General features: G+C 45.3%; 1 protein-coding gene across 2 annotated transcripts; it reads right to left on the bottom strand.

Annotated features, from left to right (window-relative positions):
- Nucleotides 1-290: 290 nt before the first annotated feature.
- Nucleotides 291-22,338, bottom strand: sec16a (SEC16 homolog A, endoplasmic reticulum export factor). Of its 2 annotated transcripts, XM_071530600.1 has the most exons (31): nt 22,296-22,338; nt 16,959-20,466; nt 16,602-16,750; nt 16,185-16,276; nt 15,915-16,038; nt 15,404-15,602; nt 11,658-11,841; nt 11,315-11,457; nt 10,615-10,676; nt 10,251-10,389; nt 9,892-10,134; nt 9,699-9,796; nt 9,498-9,579; nt 9,227-9,344; nt 8,976-9,087; nt 8,741-8,846; nt 7,880-8,020; nt 7,654-7,767; nt 7,145-7,346; nt 6,556-7,043; nt 6,319-6,366; nt 5,869-6,033; nt 5,695-5,772; nt 5,510-5,566; nt 5,247-5,367; nt 4,885-5,022; nt 4,380-4,462; nt 3,497-3,565; nt 2,979-3,038; nt 2,176-2,244; nt 291-1,913 (listed from the first exon to the last, which is right to left on the bottom strand). In XM_071530600.1, the coding sequence occupies exons 2-31, from the start codon at nt 20,391-20,393 to the stop codon at nt 1,839-1,841; spliced, it is 7,194 nt and encodes a 2,397-aa protein (XP_071386701.1). In that variant the 5' UTR covers nt 20,394-20,466; nt 22,296-22,338; the 3' UTR covers nt 291-1,838. The 2 variants fall into 2 exon arrangements, with proteins under 2 accessions (XP_071386701.1, XP_071386702.1); XM_071530601.1 differs by lacking the exon at nt 2,979-3,038.
- Between the last annotated feature and the right edge of the window lie 200 nt (nt 22,339-22,538).

The following is a 22,538-nucleotide window of genomic DNA, read 5'->3' as shown; positions in this document are numbered from 1 at the left end:
CATCAGTCTATAAAACAGTGATTGCATCTCATATCAATGTTCTTTACTTTGATAATGTCTATCAATCACTTATTGACAATAATGACATATTACTATTTTGTGTCAACTCTGCAACTGCCAGGTACTTTTCTCAGGTACAGATGCTTGCCAAAAGGAGATGAAACATATTTCTAATGTCATGTCATTTAATGATACACTTCCATTGTATTCTAAAATCACAGTTTGATATTGATCACATAATTATTCTAACAAATAAGTATTTCACAAAATTCAATAATGAATAAAACCCATAGACATATCTTTCAAAGTGCTAAAGAGCGCAAAAATATCTTTATTACCATGATTTTTTTCCTTTTTAATTTTTTTTGTCAAGAATTTTACATGAGGAATTCTAAACACTGGGAAAATCAATCGTTTTTCTCAAATGAAAGGGGGACCTTTGAAAATCATAACCTGGTGGTCTACACAAACACTTATCAGGAACCAAGTAGAAGCGAGGGATTTGGGATAACAAATGGTTCAATGTCTGGGAGAGACAAAACAAATCACATGTCAGCAAAGTAAAATGACAAGGAAGTAGTTTGGGTACAATTAGCTCTCATTTCACAATTTAGATGGTCTATTTATCTGCAGAAGCGGCCAATACAAATGATCAGAATGTGAATCCAAGACATCATCCCTAATGAATCATAACTGCATTTCATCAAAGCTAATCAGAAAAAAAATTAGTTGCTCTCCACACACACCTTTATGACTACAGCTCATAAATACAATCAATCAGATATACAAATATTTGGATAAATTTATTTTTTAGTGACATTTAAAATCATGTTTTAGTCCTGAATCCTGCGGTTCTGAAGACCACTCCTGGTTTCTCTGATATCGTCAGACTTGTCAGAGAGGAGGGAAAGACCGCGAGCCTAACGTGGAGTAGAGACCCCGACGCATCTTGAAAGTGAAGAGTTGCTGATGGGCAGGACAGTTAAATAAATATCGGAAACAAGCAACATTCTAACACTGCAAAACTTCTACAACTCGTCGGGTTGTGAAGCCAGGACAGTCTTTCCCGTGTCTCTAACTGAGACGCGCCAACGTCCTTCCTGAGTGGAGGGCGACTGAGGAGAAGGGAACAACACAGCAGACACTGCACTATGGACACTCAATTCATTCACACACGAAATGCTATCTCCAGTTGATGTGGGGGGGGGGGACCACAAATGCACATACAAAATTATACAAGATGAAGTTCAGAGGTGCCACTTTCTTTCCATCCCTCACACATACACACGATCAATCAGACATGGACACCAGGGCCTTGGACACACCAAAGGGAAAATGAAAACAGGAGCTTGGAAGGTTGTTCTCTGCTGCTGCTGACGGTGTTGAATTTGAGGGAAAACTGTAACTAACGATTCCGGTCAGCGATCAAAGACAGATTAGAGGAGCAAAATATTTATTGTACACTACTTATGTCTATATGAACACACAGTTTGCGTATAAATGCATCCATGCGTAAGCCTTTGTATGTGTGTTGAGACCCACTGTACAATTGTCTGTTTCAGTTTGGATGCAGGAAAAAGCCCTTCAAGAAAACACCTTGCCTATAAAAATAACAAGACAATATTTCAATGAAAAATATTGAACTAAAGAAAAAGATGAAAGAGTGGTTTAGCGGTTTGACTGAAGATGGTAATGATGGCGATTATGCTTTTCTTAGGTGGGGGCAAAAAGAAGGATCCTTCAGACAGAAAGCAGTATGTCCATGTGCTTCAGTTACTCCCAGTCAGGATATCACTCCATCAAACGAGTCTGTTTACAATCTCTCTGCAAGATAATGTTTATTTCAACACCGGGTACTGCCGCTGACCGCCCAGACGACCCGAACGGAGTCCGCCTCCTGATGGTGCACTTGACTGGGAGGGGGGGAGGGAAACAGCAATGAGAAAAGATTAAGGTGCGAAAAGGAATATTTTGAGACGATGCTTTCTGTTTATGTCTATGTGCTTGATAGAAGAAACATGAGAGGACATTGTCACTACTCACAAGGACCAAGAACTGGGGCATGAGACCAGCAGAAATTAATACATTCAACTGCACAAGATACTTGGTCATACTTCCAGTTCAGGGCCCCTGTGATGTCCCATAATGATGCAGTCTTTTTTTGTTAATTCTCACCTGTGGAAACTGGGCAGGGTTATAAAAGGTTATGCCTCCAGCAGGTGGATTTCCCTGGGCAGGATGACCCTGCAAAGGACAGGCAGAGTTACTCCCGTGAATGCACTTTACCATCCCAGTACTTCTATGGGCAGAGACAGTGCTGGCTTCGTGTGAGACCCCGGATCACCTTCACCCCATTCTGCCCATGAAGGCCGAAATGTGAGACTGAAGAGAGGATGCACCCTCTCACTTTCTGGTGTCACATCATTATAATACACATCATCCTGAAGCCAAGGAGGATTGGATAAGTAATGACAAGGAGCTGTTGGATCCACAGTGAGGGAGCATTACAAACCACTGGTTTCACTTGTTTTAGTAACCATGCAAAGCATTGTGGAGGGTTAATGTCAGCTTGTGCTCCCATGGGAACAGGCAAGGGAGTGAACCTGCAACAGTCTCCAGCATGCTTCACTCTCTGATCTATGACTGACCAGTTATCCAGTGGCCTTCATGTGTCGTTGGTTTATCTGTGTACAAAAAATTGAATCTTCAATGTAGTCACTGTCTACAACTCTGATTAGTTTTAATTTGTTGGGTTGTATTAAACAGATACAGAGTTAAGTGAGTAATGCTGGAGAGAGCAAGCAGACGGAAAGCCGGGCTGCAGGCAGGCATCTTGGGCTGGATGGGTGGCGAGGCTTAAGGGGCAAATGGTGAAGCGTGCGACTTGTGATGTGACGAGCTAGGTGGGTGGCAAAGGGGTGTGGTTGGCAGGTGGGTGTGAGAGCGGACGTGGGGCGTTGAGGCCCAGCTAGAGGTACCTGGTTTAAATGCTGACTCACTTCGCGTGATAAAGAACTCATTGAGCTAGAACGTGAGAGCTAAAGACAGCAGGAGGGGAAATAAAGAACGGACAAAAACACAAACCACAAACCCAGATTAATCATCTCCCATGCATTGGATTAGATTTGCCTCCACTCTCCACCAGTTCAGAATGAAAATAATGAAATCAGCATTAGAAAATTATGATTCTTGATAAAAATGGACAGAGATGGAAAGAATTAGACTTTAACAGCCAATGGAACTGAGATTTTACATTTTGTCCTGGCCACGCATATTGCATGATTATGAGGAAAGATTTTAAGTGGACCATGCATGCATCCTCACCTTGTTTCACACTCACTCACTCACATACACACATACATACATACATACAAGCACGCTGCACATACTGGCTGTTAGGAGTAGAGCATCATGTTTCAATGGTGGCATGATGGTACTATGGTAGCTAGAGTAGCAGACTGCTGCGCTGCCAGCTGACGGAACAAGGTTGTCTTACCTCCCCTGACTGCGACCCATCAGGCATGGGAGGACCCTCTGAACCAGGTGGTAACGTCGGGTTGAACATCTGGGCAGATTAATGAAAAGAGCAACAGCAGAGAATTTGCATGAATAGAGTTTCCAACTTTATACTTCATGTAGGTTGGCTAAGGATATCCATTTTATAATTGCAGACTTATTCTCAGCAAGTAAACAGTGAAGCATCTGGCTAAAATTGCAGAAAGAATTGGTTAGGCTAATGATGCATACATGTTGCACTACACAGTTCCCATTCAAATAGGAAAGGAAAAGTCTTTCAGTCAGTGATGGCCAGTATTCAATCATGACTCTCAGTATAATCAAATTACCAGAGCCTAGATTGGAGCTTTAAACTTTTGATACCTAACAGGATATTAGTATTTTTGTGATGTGATGGAAAAGATTGCACTAAAATTAAACTTTTTTTCCATTAAAGCAAGCCCACGCCTCTTTAAAAACCAGGTCAAAACCTCACTCATGGATCACTTGAAAATAAAGTTAGCCTAGGAATAATCCAGATTCAATTTGTTGTGGTATTGTGTTGTTTGGTTGTATTAATTGTGTTACTGTTGCTTGAACCTGTTTTGGCATATGTGCTTTTAGTTTGTAATGGTTTGTTGTCAAGATCACTGCCTGCCTTGATTTTTCTATCTGTGCCATCTTACCATTAACACATCAAGGACCACAATGGAAACAAAGTTTGTCGGCTTTATTGTGTTATCCTTGTCAAATTAAGCTGAGATGCATTTTCATTTATTGTTGAATAAACTAAACAAAAAAATGTCACAAGTGCAACAGAGGCAATGCCTCAATTGCCTCAACATCACCTGACAGGGTGTATCAGAAAAAGAGTAATGGAATACCTGTGGTACAGCGCTGGGGTTTGGTGAATTCTGCTCCTGGTTTCCTCCTTCACTGGCCTCCATAGGCTGCTGATCATCAGGAGCTGATGAGACAGGAGACAATGAACAATACTTTATTGAAAAGTCCATCACTTCGTTATCGTACAGCATCTCCTGTTCAAACTGGAGGTACCAATACGGTGTCAATTATAGACAGTTCATTGGCTGTGGCTGTCGTTTGATTATAATCATCTGTTAATTTATTACAATTTTCCTACCAAGATGGCCGTGTGGTGACACGGCCATCTTGGTAGGTAACATGTATTATGTAATGTGGTAAACTTTGGAATAGAACAACCATGTATTTTAGCTGCGATGGATTAAGAAAATTCTTTAACGTTTATCTCCCATCTGCAGAACACACACACACATGCATGTATATACAAACATATAGTCACACATACTCAGCAGCGTATTTTACAAACTTACATCACTTGGCGATATTAGTTTTTTACATGATACACACCTGAACTAGGCACAAACAGGTTGGTTGGCATGGGCATGGGTGCCAGAGGGGCAAAGATGTCTGCTGGGGCAGGGGCTAATCCGCCTGGTTTAGCAGTTCTGCTGGGGTTCAGGACGTCCACATATCTGCTCTTAGTGCCTGAGAACGAAGAAACACAGTTAAGAGGCAGGAAATAGGGGAAACAATAAATACCAGCACTATATTTAATATATAATTTCATTTTGGTTGCTTTTTCCATCAGCACTTTCAAATAATTTTTGTCCTACTAATAATTCAAATTCTCTAACAATAATTGTTTTTATGCAAGGTCAAAACACAGTGTTTGTGAAGCCACAGGCCATAATGCAGACTCCAGATCTCACCTGCCTTCCTGGAGAACATGTTGACAGGAGGCCCACCACTCGGGGGTATGGCAGGCCCTCCAGGGCCAGGCATGTGAGCCATCTTGGGGAAGCCAGAGGGAGGTGGTGGAGGGGGCTTACTCTAACGGATGATAATAAAAATTATAACATTAGAATTGCTTGATCTATGAAGATCGGGTTTGCCCAGTTTAGACAAACAACAAAAGCCAGTGTGCCTAAAATAAACGTCAAAAAGCAAATCTGCCCTGTAGAGCATCACAGACCTCCTCTTCAGGCTCATTCATGTCAACCCATCGCTGCTTCGTCTCATCCCACACAATCTGACAATAAAAAAAAAACGCATACATATTCTCTCATAAGTTGAATTTATACATGACAAACCTGTGAAAAAAAGTGAATATAGGAGACTGATGAGGTAGAACTTGTATAAAGAACGGTTCTAACTTACAGATTTATTTTTGTCATCAGGCAAGTGAGCCTCATTCTTCATCTTCCCAGAGAGCCAGTTTAGCCAGCCACCACCACCCTGTGAGAATGATGGAAAGAAAATCAAAGTGACCACCAGTGATGAAACATTATTGAAGTGCTGACAGAAGATCTGAACGCATGTGTGTATATGAACCTTTTTAGGCGACACTTTCTTGGCCTTCTTGGCCTCCTCCTTGCGGGGCTGCTCAGGAATGGAGGGCGGAGGTGGTGAGGCCTGCTTGGCAGCCGAGTTGCTCCGCTCTCTTCCCCCGGAGTGAGTGGAAGACTCAGAAGTGTTGCGAGAGCGACGTCCGGAAGCCTATAAACCACATAAGGACAGATATGAATAATATATAAAACATATATAATCCTTCTGAATATCTAATCCTTTTGAGTCTCATGTAGCAGGAGCGTTTTTGTACTGGGAGGCAGCTTGATGTATAAGTATGCTGCCTTGACAGGGCACAGTCTGTCACAAGGGCTTACTCACAATTCCTCTATAATTGCTGAATGTCATCCCAAACAGAAATTTTCAATGTTGCCAAATTCTGCAATTATTATCAGACATACCTCAACCATTTGAGTGAGACACACAAAAACTCACCAAGTGCATTGAAGACTGTGACGCAGTCCTCGATCTCCTCCCCGGACCCTGCAGCGCAAGGAAAGAAAGACAACATGGTTAATTATTCCCTACATATTATTATGCATGGACACAAAAAGACATACGACTGTATGGACAGACATAAAATTGTGACATCGCTGGTTAACTGAAAGAAGATAAAAAGAGTCTGGCAAGGGAGGTAAAGCCCAGCAGATATCCAGCCAGATGGATACTGACCATGTGAGCCATTTGGTCATAGAAGTCCATCTGAGGTGTGAGGGCGCTCCTGGGTGGGGAGGAAGATATTGGCTGAGCAGTCTGCATCTCCGGTGGGGCGTGGGACAGCTGCTCTACTGGGGGGAAGCCTATATGCCCAGGGGAAGGGGGCATGTGCATCTGGGGTGGTGGGTGGCTCATCTGTAGAGGGGGCTGCTGCATCTGAGGGGGCATGTGAGGTGACATGTGAGGTGACATGTGGCCCATGTGAGGAGGTGGGGCACCAGGCTGCTGCAGGGCTCCTGGATACATGTCTGGCTGCTCAGGCTGGGGCTGAGGCTGGAAGGGAGGAGGGGCAAAGCCAGGAGGCTGAGGAGGGTAGCCTGAGACTGGCATCTGGCCTGGGGGTCCAGGCATGCTGGGGGGCACTGGGTAGAACTGGGGTACATCAGTGGTGGGCATGGGCTGTGGTGGGACCATCCCATCTTGGAGGATGGTGGTGGTGGGAGCTGAAAGACAGAGAGAGAGAGAAATTAGATCTGATGAATTCTGAATGTGGCTCATTACAACGGGAGAGATTAAAAAACCACAAGAGCACAAGCACACACACCTGGAGGCATTAGCTGTACTCCCTGCGGTGGCGGCCCAGGCAGTAAAGAGCTCATCAGAGGATTGTCAGGGGTGGGGCCATCTAACTCCAGGGGCATGGTGTAAGGCTCAGGCGGACTAGCCGGGTCCAACTCAGAGCTGGGCGTGCTGCAGTCGTACTGTGTCGGAGTTGCTCTGTCTGCATTGTAGGCTATCACCCCCGTCTAAGAGAACAGTGGAAACAACCAACAGTTACAATTACACAGAAAAACTACAACCTTGTATGTACAAGTTCTAATTTCACATCATGGTCTGCCTCAACATTAAAAAATAAACGTGCATATTACCAGATAAAAGCCATTTTTCATTTATTTCAAAGGTCTGAATTTTCTAATTTTTCCTTTTTTTCATCTATCTAGTTCGTTCATATGTATTAACAATACATATGTGTGAATCCCTCAAGCATATGACTATAAATACTTTTGCACTGTCATGTCAATTTGCAGTTCCCATGAGGTTTCTCCTCCTCACCCTGATCTGTCCATCCAGCTGTCTCAGGTGGATCAGCCACCCAGGCTCATTGAACAGCTCCTGCTCCGGCTTCTCCTTCAGCTGGGGGTCGAAGAACCGCAGCTTTTCAGACATCTGTGGACAAACACCAGATAAATACATTTGTTAGAATGCCAAAACCATTATGCATATATATTAAAAAAAACAGAGAGACAGAGCTCAAAACAGAAGTATTGTCTCTGTGTACCTGTATGAGCTGACTAATGAAAACAGGGGAGTGATAGGACGGCTGCATGAGGACAGTCTTGGAGATAACTTCACAGTAGTGGAAGGCCTGGGCGCTCAGCCCGGCTTCAGCCAGGCGACATGCATAGATCAACTTGAACACCTAATAAGGGATGATAAAGAGCAGAGAACAGTGTTATTCCTTATTATTAGCATTACCAGGGGTGAACATATCACAAAATTATGTCCTATGCCATTGGGCTAGGGAAATGCTAAATCAAAGACACGACCAGATCTTTAGTGGTCCACATAAGTCTACTTAGTCTGTCCAATGGAATAAAATTTAATTTAATGAATGAATACATGAATTAATATTATGTACTTGGGAGCTGCTCTACAAGAGTCAGGCGGTGTGTTTGTTGTTTCATTCATTTGTGTGTAAAGCTTTTTGCAATACGCAGTGCTTAGGGGAATTATGGTATGCACTGTTAAGACTGCCGCACAGAGCCCCAAGAGCCCAGTGATTTTCTAACTGTACCGGCTAAGACAAAGCATTAATTAAATATTCTGTTCAGCGATTCTCTCAGTTAGCTTCCACAGCACCTTGGTGATAACAGGTGGAGTTTTTAAAGTAACATAGTTTCGCTCACTTCAAACATGTATCATCTGTCAAGTTTGGATGTGTTGAAGTCTGGGAGCCCTGGCAGAAAATATGAACACCCTATACCATAACAGATTTATTAGAAAATAAATATCACAGATTCTCTATGAAAGGTTTCTCTTGTTTGATGTCCAGGAAAGGAAAGGGTGAGAGAAGAAAGGGAAGAAAGGGAAGGGAATAAGAAAGGGAAACCTCTTATTCAGTAAGTACCAAGGAACTTACCTGGAAATTGGGCAGTGAGCAGCACTGGGAGCCCAGAGACTGGGCATATTCATAGGCCTCAGTCCTCTGGATCGCTTCATTGGTCGCAAATTTGCAGAAGGACAAACTGAAGTGAAGAGACACAGTAATAAGGTCATATGTGGGTGTATTCTGTGCGAACTGTATCATGGTCTAGTAAGGCCCCTTACAACTCTTTGCGTGTGTGTATGTGTGTGTGTGTGCCTCTGTGTCTAACCTGTGGTTAGAGCCAACCAGAACCATCTTAGTGCTCTTCTTTGTGAACACTCCCAATCCAACCTGGGCCATCAAGTAACAGAAGTGGGCAGCATCAATCAGCCCCTTCGAAGCTGCCACAACACAAAATGATTGCATTAGACCGAGTGCAGGGGAAAAGGTCTGATTTTGTCAGCCTATAGAAACAGTGGAAAGTGGTAAATAAGAATGCAAACACTTTTTGGCTCTGGTGTCTTTTTGATGTGATCCTACCTAAAGTGTCACCCATGGTGGTGATAGTGCGTGTATCCAGGTCCAGGGTGTGTGTGAGGTTAGACAGCACCATGGCCAGGTGAGGGCGCCAGTCGCCCCACTTCTCCTCTCCGCAGCACTAGAGACACGAAAAGGAGAGAGATCTTTAAGAGACACGTACAAGGCAATAAAGGCATACAATACTACAAACTTATTGTCAATGTAATTTCTTCAGCATAAATGTGGAAAAAAGAATTAGGTGTGAAGGAGAAGAGGCCAAAGCAATACATACAGTGGCGGATGCAGGCATCCGCCCCGACATCAGCTGGTACACTGTCTGGAGAGGGTCATTGATGGGCAAACTGTTGGCAAACCTAACAAAGACAACCAGCATATAACTCTTATCATGTTTCACTTTGGAAAAAATAATCACAGGATAAAAGCACACACAAGTTTATATGTCACATCCTTTTATGCCACTGCTACGCTCTACCTGGTCATGACACGCGCGTGTGTCCTGTTGTCCATCTTACTGGCCAAAAGCAAGGCGTGGCCCCAGAGACCTCCCTTCATGGCTGCTTCCAGTGCATCCTATTATACAAAAAAGTGGATCACATTACATATTTCACAATAAGGTGCCAGTCAGGTGACATCACTCCAGTACAGATAAAGAAGGTATTTCTTACCTTCTTGCGGCCAAACAGTAGCAGCTCCCTGAAGCGTTCGGTTTCCTTGCCAACGTTTTCTGGGACGGTCATGAAGGTGTCAGATAGGAGGGATAGTGGTCCCGCCCCCGGCTCCTCCTCAGCTCGTGCCAGTGGCTCATTGTTAAAGTCAATCAGGTTGGCTTCATTAGGACTCTTGCCCGGTAACCAGACAGAGCGATGTTCCTTCAGCAAGAGGTCAGCAATGTCTGTGCCGACCACAGTCTTGAGAAACAGAGTGTGACAGTGAGAAAGAAGTTTCAAGACAAATATGACAAAGTCCCATACCCGCTTTCAATTTCATGTCTCACAGACCCCCATTGCCATCTGCTCATTCTTACCCCATTCTGTCTACAGAGCAGCACAATGAAGTCCCAAAGTAGGCAGGCAGAGTCCCTGTCCAACAGGTCGTTGTTGCGGGAACACTCCAGGCCTTTGTTCTGGGAGAACTTGATCACATCCACCTTGTGGGTCTCCTCCCTGATGGACAGGACACACAGAATTTAGGACAGGCCAGCAATAACTGGTGAAATTGCTTCTGCCTATGTAGAGTGGAAAACAATTGTGGTATTATGACAGAGATGAGTGTAATTTGATTCAGTGTCTGTGCCTGTGCTTTGGTTTGGCGCAGAATATGCAGAACCCTGGGAAAGTGTAATGGATTAGGGACTGGAAGCTAAGGATGGCGGCTGAAAAGGCCCTTACTTGACAAGAGGTCCAGGGAAGGATCGCAGTTCTGCCTGATCTGGGGTATCCTGAAGCATGGTCTGCAGACAGAAAGACATGGTCAATAATTTTCCTTTATTCTGCCTTAAGGTTGTGATTCAAACTGTTGAATTGCTTGACTGAAGTCACATGTGCAAGTTCCTCAGAAAAGGCAGGAGATACACGAGGAAAGCTATGGTGTTCAGGCTTTGAACTGTTTGTAGTGCCCCCTGGGGTGTCAGGTTTTGTCAAGTTTATGGGGAATGGAGTGTTCAATGTCTTGCTCCATTTAAAAAAGTACTTTTCTTTCTTTTCTTTACTTGTATTATTTAGCCTATTTGCAAGTGCAGTGCGCCAAAATACCAATAGGTTTGCTAGACTTATTCTACCTTAGAAAGAGACAGAGAAAAAGAGAGAGAGAGAGAGAGAGAGAGAGAGAGAGAGAGAGAGAGAGAGAGAGAGAGAGAGCGAGAGAGAGAGTGACAGACAGAGAGAGAGAGAGAGAGAGAGAGAGAGAGAGAGAGAGAGAGAGAGAGAGAGAGAGAGAGTCTTTTGATTGCTTGTGATGATATAGGAATTTAAGCTTCTTCTATGGCAAACAGCAGCTGAATGGCTAAAATGTGAATGCACCTTGCCACAACACAATGCACACAAACTCCCCACACTAAGCTGCTGGAACTTTGTCAGTTTAAAATGTTACCTCCATGTTGTAGATAGCAACAAGAGCGGGCTGTCCAGCTGAGGGTAGATTGGGCAGAACTTGGACCAGATGACCACCAGGCCCAAAGCGAGCACAACGGTGGGGTATGGTGAACTTCTCTGGGGTCGCAGGACGAGGAGGCGCTAGGAGGAAAATAGAGGTAGGTGAAGAGAGAGGGATAGAGAGAGGAAGAAACCAGGGCATAATGTCCCAGCTGAATTTATTGGTTTAATTACTACCTGGTTGAACTAAACCTAAACCTGGTGGCGATACGGCTGACTCTTTTAGAGCATGACCAATCACTAAATGCAAACTGCCTTCATATTAAGGATTGTGTCCTTACGTTGCTCAGGGGCGATCCAGGTGCTGTCTGCAGTGTACTCGGAGGGATAGGGGTACTGGCTGTAATTTTGGGTAGCATCAGTCTGGTCTTGGTACTGTCTGCAGGAGTAGTCCACAGGTAGGGTGGATCCTGTGGTGTCATAGACCGCTGACACCAAGTCAGGCTGGCTCCTGTACACCTGGCTCTGTACAATGGACAGGCAGGACAGAGGGCGGTATCAGAAATGATATAAAAGACATAAATACAAGACATAAAAGCAAATATGCACACACACACACATACACAAATGCACGGAAGTGATTCAGGCCAATAACTACCACTTAATAAACTTAAAATCTGACTACAAGCCAGCAGGGTCAGCCATCTGTTAAGTGTATGATAGCTGGTACAATTAAGTTTTGGAACCACTGAGTGGACTGTTAGCCAGGTAGTCATATCTGTATCAGCAGCCTATTCCTGCTGAGATCTACAGTGAGGTTGGAAATTATTGGGTGGAATGCTGTGAACTTGGTGTACGCCTAAGTGCAGGTTCAGTGTCTGGACAGTTTAGGTGTAGGGAAGATGAAAGCAGTTCTGATCAGGCGTTTAGAGCAGGACGTGGAGGCAGGCGGGTCTGGGATGCCATAACGTATTGATCACCCTTTTGCAGATGTCATGGGCCTAATGCAACAAAATATCTGTGATGGGAGGTGCTCACTTCATAACACCAATGACAAAGCCACACTCTTCTATCTCCCTTTCCTCAAACATCAAAGCTATGTTTCTAACGGTGCGCACCCAAAAATAGCACAAGTGATGGTTACATCAGATCCTGTCTCACAACTCGATTCATCAAGCGCCTACTGTGAATAGAGCAGCTGACAACTAGGGAATGACCGTGTGACTGCTTGGAAAGATAGCTGATGGGAGAGTAGATACCACTGTGGCTGTCATGGGATAGCAACCAATGGCAGCAGCAACCAAGGCAGGTACAGTGTGTTGGTCACACCCCCCAAAAGCTATGGTAAGGCATAGAAGAAGAATACCCCTTGAGTCGGGACATGAAAATACACCTCGGAAAAACAAGGTGCTTGATAGTGAGAGTGCAGGAACTCCACATTGATTAGTACAAGTTGAGGTCAGTCAAGTCAACTGGGTGCAGTCCACTGACAAGATCACAGGCTATCAGCAGCTCTGTCACTGAGGGGGCATTAGCACTTAAACACAGGGTCTGGAGGTCAGTGAGGTCAGGCAGCGAAAAAAGGAAGAATATCTGTGGGCAGAGAGATAAAAAACTGTGGAAAGATTTTGAGTTTGTGTAAAAGAGAGAAGGCAGTTTCAGAACTGCTCGACAGCAAGAAATTAAACAGCCAGTACAGCAAGGCAAGACAACTCAAAAAAAGCAGTAGTAGAAGCTGTCTGAAAATGAGGAAGACGGCAGTGTATCAGTGAGTATCAGTTTGATAGCACTGAGTAGCAGCAGAGAATCTTACGAAAAAACAAACAAAAGAGTGAGGACAACTAGGCAAACATTTTACAAGGATCCCTCTTTGTTTCACAAATCACTGTTCACCAAGGAAGTCTGAGAACAACAAAGCAAGTCCTATAAAAACATCCACAGGACACAGATAGGAAAAGGCATAGCAAGGTACAGCTTCATCCCTCCAATTTAAGAGTGCATTAAGTAAGATTTTTACTGTCCCATAACACAAAACATTCTTAACGTATGGAAGCCTTTAGAAATAGGCCTATTGCAGTCCATTTCAGCATACTTAATGTAGAGGGAAAAATACCTTCTCAAGCTTGATCTGCCACAAAATTCCATCAAACACAAAAGAGATCTACATGTTGTGTTTCTAAACCTCAGCACCACACCGCTTTCCACTGCATTTGAATAACAAATTTCAAACAAACAAATTTAATCTAAAATCTGATTACATTTCAAAAACATTGAAATTTACTATTTCATTGCCATCAAATTGGCTTCTTGACAGTGTGCACAATCTCCCCTCGAGCTTTCACTAAGGCAATGGAGGCAATTACAGGGTTCCCACACTCACTTAGATATCAAATTCAAGGACATTTCACTGACTTTCAAGGTCTTGTTGGGTGAAACTCAAGATCTCAAACTGATGTTTTGGGGTAAGTGATATGTTTTACTGACTGCAACTATATCAATGCAAATCTCCCTCACAGGGTTTTCCTCAGCATGTGAAGTGTTCATGCTAGGATGGAGAGAGGTCCAGAAAGCTGAGGCATATTGATGAATTTGGGTGCTACATTTAAATTTAAAAAATCAAGTACTTTCAAGGCCATCCATTCATTTTCAAAAACTTTCAAGGCATTATCAAACCCACATACTTGTTTTCAAGGCCCATGGGAACCCTGTAATTATTTACAGCAACACTGTGGTCTGTGGGTGGGAAAAGGCGGCAGGGAGGGATTCACCTCCCACCCATCAGGGCAAATATGGACGATATGACAACTCTAACCAGAGCAGCACCCTGTACAAAAAAGCTGCTTGCCATGTTTAATGATGATCTAAAATATGCTAAGATGCAAGTAAAGTAAAGCAAATAAAAGTAGCATCTCTATTGTCAAGGGGAAACTGTCCTATAAAAGATTCCACACTAACAAAGGAACAATTCCACCAATATCAGAGAAGCTTGTCAAATGATTAGGAAGATGGTATAACCCAAAGCTCATAGACAAAGAGCAGATTCAGGAGTTGAGACAGAATGTGATTACAGACTTAGAGGGCATAGAGAGGTCAATGCTACCAAGCAAGCTCAAGTTGTGGATCTGCGGTGCGTTTCATTAGTCGTTTCAACCGGCCCTCATTGACTTCCCCTCGGCACTTCCCCTCGGGGGAATCCCCCTCGTCATTTTAAGTGTCGTTCCATTACTCTGATAACTCAAGTGAACTTTCTGAGATCGACCCTTCAAGGGCAGAGGGAGCGAGTCAACAACGATGTGGACTTCACAAGTGCATATTTCCCAGGATGCAATGTGATCGTCCGTCAATTCCGGTGCACGAACAGGTGATAAATATAAATGCAAGTAAACAAACAATATTTAAAGGATTTATGAAATGAACTTATATGCAATATTTCATTACTCATTGTTCTGTGTAATTTTTATTACTTATTCTTATTATTAATTATTTGGCCTGCTTATGGGCAAGTGCATTCCATTTAAAATATTCTGCTCCCCCTTGGACTCTGCCCCCCCTGCTCTGCAAGTGGCCACTCGCGTTACGTATGGTGCTACGTATTACCAAGTGCCGAGGGGAAGTGAAGGAGGGCTGGTTAAATGACTAATGAAACGCAGGGATAGACTTCAGACTGATGCCCTGGCTGATATGGCCATTGATGGCGTGTGAGAAAAAACCAAGGTAGATAAGGTAGAGAGCATGATATGTTAGAAAATGTCTAGGAGTCCCATGCGGTGTCAACAGTGTATGGTATGGGAAGGGGGTCCTTGAGTTACCTCTATCCAGCCTAACAGAGGATGAATTATAAGTTCAATGTCAGGTTAGTGCGGATGTAATGTAGCAGACAATGTTGTGGGCCTACTTCAACAAGAACTCTGTGATGGGAGGTGTCCATTTAATAATTCCAACTACATACTTACTGTCAATCTCCAACATTCAAGCTAGATTGCTAGATAGATCCTCATCCAAGAATAGCACAAGGGAAGTTAAATCAGGTGACCAGAGGTAAAATCACACATGCATACACTTAAAAAAAAAAAAAAAAAAAGCATACCGGTTGTGACCGGGAGCTGAAGCTGCTTCGCCTGCTGTGGTGGCTGTTGGAGCTGCGCAGACTGTGGGCCGACTGCTCACTGTGGATGCTGCGTCGGTCAAACTCATCCCCATATGGGTCTCCGCGCCGACGATAATCATCATCAAAACTGGCATCATAACCAGGATAGTAGCGCCACTGGTCATCATAGCCTTCTCTCCTTTACACGGAGGGTACAGTGTTTGAGAGAGGCGAACATCAGTCAGACACATATGTACCATCATACACCATCAAAAGCACATTTGCTGCAACAGCAGAAACTTTCTTACACAGCTCAGCCCACTGTCAATAGCACAGACTACTAATGTAATAGTGATTATTATATTAGCATTTGGTGCTATGGGTAAGAGGGTGAGGGTCTTTACTTTGAGTATTTGCATTGTTGTGGGGATAAAGTTGACCCCTGACCCTCTTGGCCATATACTTATATACTTTGCTATCTTAATGTGTGCAAATAGTTTTCTCTGCATACCTGGCAGGATATGGCTGTTGGTTATAGTAGGGGTCTCTACCTCTATAGGCCTCATCATAGTTATACCAGTAGGACTGATCATAGTATCCTCTGTAGCGAGGGTCATATGTTCCAGGATTGTAGCCTTCCCACCGGACACATGCAAAGAGGAAAAGAGGGAAATTTGTAATAAAAACTATTAATATACACGGAAAGAGAAATGTATTTTGTAAACTAATTATAGAACAAAAGCTGCAAGTAATCACAGCTGGAAACTACTGTGGCTCGTACCTCCATAATCATACTGTTTCTTGTAGTAATCTGCATAATATTCATCATAGGCACTTCGGTTAGCTCTCTGGAAGTCGTCAGGATAGCCTTGCCTACATGGGTGGAAGCAAACGAAAGTTGAGATTTACAGGACAAGTACAAGAACCATCTAAGCCTACTTGAGAAAGTGGTCTGTGCAAGGTTCGACACTAAATGCAACCAAATTCAAGACTGACAATGACTTAATATTTGAGCAACATTTAATTTCTGAACCTCTCCTTGCACAGTTCTCAAAATTCCTTCACTTAAGATACTTAGAAAAATGTTATTAATGAACAAATGACGAGCAAAACAAACAATGAAAACAATGCTGACTGACCAACGACCCAGGTAACGATGACTACTGTGTGTGAGACAGTGAGACACCATTTCACTGACCTGGATGAGGGTCTGTCTGAGTACTGACTGGCCCTGGAGCTGGGTCGTTCTGGCTGTGGCTCTCTGTACTGGTAGTTTGGATCGCGATAGGCTGGGTTAGGTCCTTCATATCTGCCATACCAAGGATCTGCTCTCCTGTATGGGTCATCCTGGGGGACAAAAGCTTCCATAAGGGATTTTCTATCTGCTGCTTTGGCCAAAACATCACACAATAACATTCTGTAGCAGTAGTTGATCCTCTCCTTCCCACATAAAAGTTTCCATCCATTTTGTAATGTGCATTTGTATATCATCACAAAAAAGCAGCAAATGAATACATATACAAACTAGGGTAGAAAAAACAGATTATTCACATACCTGATAATATGGCTGTGCTCTAGGATCCCCAGGTGGAGGAGGGTACTGGCCAGGAGGGTAGGGTGCTCTGCTATCTGGGTATTCTCCATAGGCACCTCCATAGTAGCCTCCATACATCTGCCCTGGCACCGGAGGAGTAGGGCCATAACCCTGCTGGCTGCCCACAGAGGACGGTGGTCGAGGGGGCTCGGCAGGTGCTGGCTGGGGAGCCCCTGGAGGAACTGGCCCCCGAGGCCCAGGGGGGTAAGCAGCAGCCAAGGAAGAGGGAACATTCCCTCCGGCAGGCCCTGGTGCTGGAGGTGGATACTGGGCATGGGAAGGTGGTGCTCCACTAACCGGAATTGGAGGCGCATCACTTTGTCCCAGCAGTGGAGGCTGAGAATCCGGCGGCTTAGGTGGCTCAGGCAGTGGCTGCTGGGTGTTTGGAGCTACTTGGGACGGTGCTGCTGGTGCCTGTGGGGTAGATGAAGAAGGTGGAGCTTGGACAGGGGCGTCCCCTTCCACTCTTACCCCCTGCTGAGCATCTTTGGTGACCTGTAGGTAAAATCCAGGGGCATTACTAGCCTGTGGAGACCCCTGTAGAGAGGAAGGATGGCCAGATGCTTGGTTTTGGTTCTGTGATTGGTGCATAGAGAAATCAAGCAGTTCATAATTTGATGGCTGATTATGATTAGAGGCAGCAGCAGCAGCAGCAGCCACAGGAGGAGCCTGTGCATTAACATGGATAGCAGAGTGGCTGTCTCCACCCAATGATTGGCCCCTTGAAAGAGGGGGGCGGGCTGGTTGAGACGGCGGCAGAGCTGTGATCTCTGATTTTGCCCCTTCTGGGTTGTCTCGAGCTAGATTGAGCGGGCTCTGACTAGAAGGAGAAGAACTGAAGATCATTGGTCCAGGGGTAAATAGTGGGTTCTGATTAGTCGTTACAAGAGATGGCTGGGAGGTACTGGCACCCTGCCCCTGTGAAGGTGGTCTCACAGGCGGGGTAGTTTCTCTAAGGCTACTTTGACAGGCTGCTTGAGCAAGGGTAGTGGGGGGAATCACACTGTAATTGGAAACCGGCGGGGCAATCAAAACAGGCTGGTGGAGCGAGTCAGACACCAGGAGAGATGCATAGCCCAGGTTGCCTTGAGAGTCTGACAGCTCCCCCTCACTCACCTTCGGTGGGTTCTCTAGGTTCTCTGAGTGGTGCTGTGGAGTTGGCTGGGCTCTCAGGGGGGGCTGTAGGTCCAGAGGGACGTCTTCTGGGGGTTGTATGACATCAGCACTGGGCTCTCGTAAGGGGGCAAGAACTGGGGGAGCAGCAGGTGCTAGGAGGATGTTAGCTCCCAGGCTAGAGGGATCACTCTGAGCCCAAAGAGTAGTAGCAGGGCTCTCACAAGGCCGATTGGCCCCATAGGCGCGGGATGAAGGCCGGGAGTGAGAATGAACCACAGGGTGTGTCAGGTGAGGCACCGCACCTCCAGCCCCAGCGGGCAGTGCTTGTCCTGGGCCATAAATATTTTCCAGATTATCTGGGGGCTGCTCCAGGTTGCCAGGTGTAGAATCTCCACCACCCTCTGCTACCATTTTAGCCCTATCAACTTCAACAGGACGCACCCCAACCCCATGTGAGCGCACAGGTTCAAAAGAGCTGTTAGCACTGGCCTGGAAGATACCAGTTGGTTTGGGAGGGCTGGGTGTGGGGGGCTGGCTGTGATACATCCGCTCCTGGGAGCTCTGGTGGGCACCCAAATCCCCAGCTGGGGAAGTGTCAATCTGCTCAAAGTAGCCTCCAGTGGCAGCGGAGAGGTTAGCATCATCAGTGAGGCGAGGGCTTTCCTGCTGGATGAAGGTGCCCACTACCCCCTGGTGCCGACGAGAGCCAGTTCCACTCCCATGGCTCACATTGCTGTAGCTGGATGACACACTGGCAGATCTCATTGGTCTTGGGATAGAATCTGGAGTCTCCAGGTTGGGCCCTGTCTCAAATTGATCTCCTCCATGGGCTGAAGTAGCAGCAGGGCTGGCATGGGTTTCACTGGGTAACACTTCCTGGTTTGGGACACACTCCAAATTCTCCACATGGTCGTATTGGGAATCAGATGGCTTCTGGATGTGTCCTGGTGATGTGTAATTACCATCGTTCATGTATGGTATGTGTGGACTGTCTTGCAGAGAGGCTCCTTGGTAATCCAGAGGAACATCTGCATGGCCACGGTTGGCTTGTGGAGGCGGTTGCGGGTTGCTGTGAAGCTGGAAAGATCCAGGAATACCATTCACTGCCTTCTTTCCCTCTCCAGCCAGTGTTTCCTCATTCTCTACATCATTGCCTTTGAAGAACATTGAGAGAGTACCAGACTCCTGTGAGTATGGGGGTAGGGCTGGGGCTGGGGCTGGACCAGGCACAGGACCAGCAGCGGTCACATGTTGAGATCCAGCAGAATCAAGCCGGACCTGGGCAGGACCAGGGCCCAGGCCAGTTCCCATTTGGTGGTAGCCCGAGTCTTGTGGGGGTTGGTTGAACCAGGAGTCCTGGGGGGCTGAGCTCTGACTGAAGTAGCTCTGAGCTTGGAAGTGGGAATTATGTTGATGGGGTGCATTCTGGTCAGGCCAATGAGAGCTAGGGGCCCTTTCAGGGTTCTGAGGAGGAAGGGGTGCCTGCATTTGGAGATGACCAGGGTGTGTTGGAGGTGTGGGGGTGTTATGATGGGGTGAGGGTGTGTGGGGAGGATATGTCTGGGACTGCAAAGGGATGTTAAAAGGCTGCGGTGGAGGGTCACTAGTAGGCTGGAAATAGTTCTGAACTGAGGGAGGGCGACTTCCATGATCAGGGGCCCACTGGGAAGAGGAAGAGGTGGGAGGCACTGGCTGGAAGGGCATAGCCTGGTGAGGAGGCTCTCCTTGGGATTCCTGGTTGAAAGGTGTCTGACCAGGCAATGGGGCCATGGGTGGTGGCCCAGTGGCCATGGATGGTGTCTGTTCTCTTGAATTAAAATAGCCCTGTTCTGAATTTGATGATGCATATCCTGGGGCGCCTGGTGGTAGCTGTCCCGGGAAAACAGCAGGGGATGCTGTACTATGAGGGGTGAAAAGGGTCACCCCTGGTATAGAGGATGATGGCAGACCAGGAGGAGCAGCTTGTGCACCCTCCAGTAGTTGTGGTTGTGGCGGCAGCCCTGGGCCAGCCTGGGAATATATGCTGTTGGTTGGGGCCTGCATGGGTGGAGGGTTGCTATTGGGTGCCGTTGGGAGACCACCTGCAGCCATAGGTGGAGGGGCTTGCCTACCAAAAGCAAAAGGGTCTGTCATGGGCTGGGTAGGGGGCGGAGGCCCCATCATGGTAGTAGCTGCTGCTGTATGCTTGTGGGGCCTGGTCCTGCGGAACGCATTGGGCACTGCTCCAGAGGGGGGAGGGCCAGAGGCTCCTGGGGGTCCAGTCCGAGGAGGGGGCTGCATGGCTGCAGAGCTAACAGGTCCAAGGACCAAGCCACTCTGGTGACGTCACTGAAGAGATTGAACTCAGGCGTAGCTGGATAGAGAGGGAAAGAGAGAGTGAGTGTGAAAAATAGCAAGACATGCTGCTTTGGTGGACCTCACCACACCTTTATTTGTATTTAGTTTTAGTTCCTCTTTAAACCAACAGTACAACGTGGCAATTTCAACATAAGCTCTACGATAATGTTAGAATGGATACGCACATTGCAAGAATATCTAATATTCAGCAGTCAGTGTCAGGACATACTGTGCTGCTACTGTAATCACTGAATGAATCACCACTGCGATTAGTAAAATGTGCCAACTTTTGATTCTGCGTGAGTCTTACACATACTATTACAATGAACACGATCAAGTAAATATGTTTTTAATTCTACAATGAAAGGTTAATGAAGTGTATGAACTTCTGATGTAATTCTGATGCAACTGTAACTTAGGAGGTAATTGTAATGTCGCAATGAAGACAAGAGATGAAAATGTCTGTTATTAAATTTTGATATTAGAATTGTTTCTATTGGACAATAATCCAACATCACATTCTCAACTTGAAATTTCTGTAACAAGTGCAACTGCTTTGCAACTAGGTCATTTCTACCAGAATACAGGAAAATTAGCCATTCTTGAGTAGCTTAAGGATTTAGTTAAAAAAAAACAAAAAACACCTGCTTTTGGATCATAAAGACATCATTTGCAAGAAGGTAATATTGAAACTGGTATCTTTCAGAAACTACTGACAAGACAGCACAGACCATTACAATTGCAATTATTCTGAAGTCTTTGGCACAACATTGACAACAGTCAATCTGTCAAAGAATGCTAATCTTATAGGTTGAACTTTGGAGTTGGAGAGTATTTTCAAAACAGGAGACAGGTGATATAACAAACCAAAAGTCAAAGAAGCCATGCTGTTGACTAGCTGCACTTGTGCAGCTATCTAGTTCCTGTTGTTAGCAATTAGCTAACGGCTTACCAAAACACTTTTTAAAGATGCCACACATCCAAACCCACGTAAAACCAAGTGCTGTGCCCTGTTGAGGTTACGCTATCTATCAGACATTATTCATCTACCAGGGAGCAGGGGGTGAGTTTACATGGACTAAGCAGATGAAATTTCAGTATGTGAGAGGATTAGCAGACATAGAGCTACATGGGCCAGGCAGATTCGTCTTTGCCGGTGTCCGGACGACCACTACAAATGTGTAGCACCGGTGTCCGGCTCTGTCAAGCGCCGAAGGTTACAAATTCATCGACGACCATTGCAACCTTGTTAGCTAGCGCCGCCGTGCCAACTTACCAACAGACAGCGTCAAACAACAATATTATCGTCTCTTCGGTTATAAGTTATCGACTCTTGAATACTAGCCAAGACTTGATGAAATTCAACCTGATGTTTGGTCAGGCACAACGTTACACATTAAGCTACCTAGGAGGAAAGGTCTAGAGTGTTTGGCTCGTTAGCTAACGGTACGGTGCTTTACATGTCTTGAACGCGTTACCCAGCAAAATGCTGTTGTCCAAAGTCGTTGATGTATCCGAAAGACAGGATTTCTGTGTCAACAAACTAATGATGTTATCTGTTACGTGCACATTCAATACTGAAAGCCGCACGCATCGAGTAATCACGGGACGCCGGCCACTTCGTCGAACATATTTTAACAGGTTAAGTGACTGGTCAGCTAGCATTAGTTGCTTAGTTAGCGTTGCTGGCTAGCTAATGCTAACTAAATGGATAACAGTTTATTGGCTTTAATATACACTAGAACAAAATGCTCACAACAGAACCTCGTTAACGATGGTATATCTTTACTATTACCCGGCGTACGAAAACTGTAAATGAAGAAGATATAAATAATAAATTCTTACAAATGTGCAGGACAGTGAGACTGACACACAGCCACCATCTTCAATGAACACATCCTACTAGGCTACGTGTACAAGCAGCGTCACAGTTCCAAACAACTGTTGCGTCATCACAGGGCTGGGCTTGTTAAAGGAGCTTTTAGCAGAGCCAGCGAGAATTAATTGACAAGTGAAAAGAACCAGTATCTCTCTGGCTTATATATTGACATCAACTTATCTATATGCCAAAATTATTCTGCATTTGTG

This window comes from Centroberyx affinis, unplaced genomic scaffold, assembly GCF_046629955.1.
Source record: "Centroberyx affinis isolate AG114_WGS23_722 - 3 ecotype Tasmania unplaced genomic scaffold, CSIRO-AGI_Caff_v1 ptg001948l_1, whole genome shotgun sequence".
Taxonomy (NCBI): Eukaryota; Metazoa; Chordata; class Actinopteri; order Beryciformes; family Berycidae; genus Centroberyx; species Centroberyx affinis.
Note: the sequence above shows the minus strand (reverse complement) of the source record. Positions and strands in the feature narration are given on the sequence as shown.

Excerpts from the sequence above, each read along its gene's own strand:
- sec16a (XM_071530600.1), bottom strand. The coding sequence starts at position 20,393 with ATGCAGCCCCCTCCTCGGACTGGACCCCCAGGAGCCTCTGGCCCTCCC. Across the intron at positions 11,458-11,657 it reads CTGGATCGCCCCTGAGCAAC|CGCCTCCTCGTCCTGCGACC; the intron begins GTAAGGACACAA and ends TTTTCCTCCTAG. Across the intron at positions 5,023-5,246 it reads CATGTTCTCCAGGAAGGCAG|GCACTAAGAGCAGATATGTG; the intron begins GTGAGATCTGGA and ends CTTCGTTCTCAG.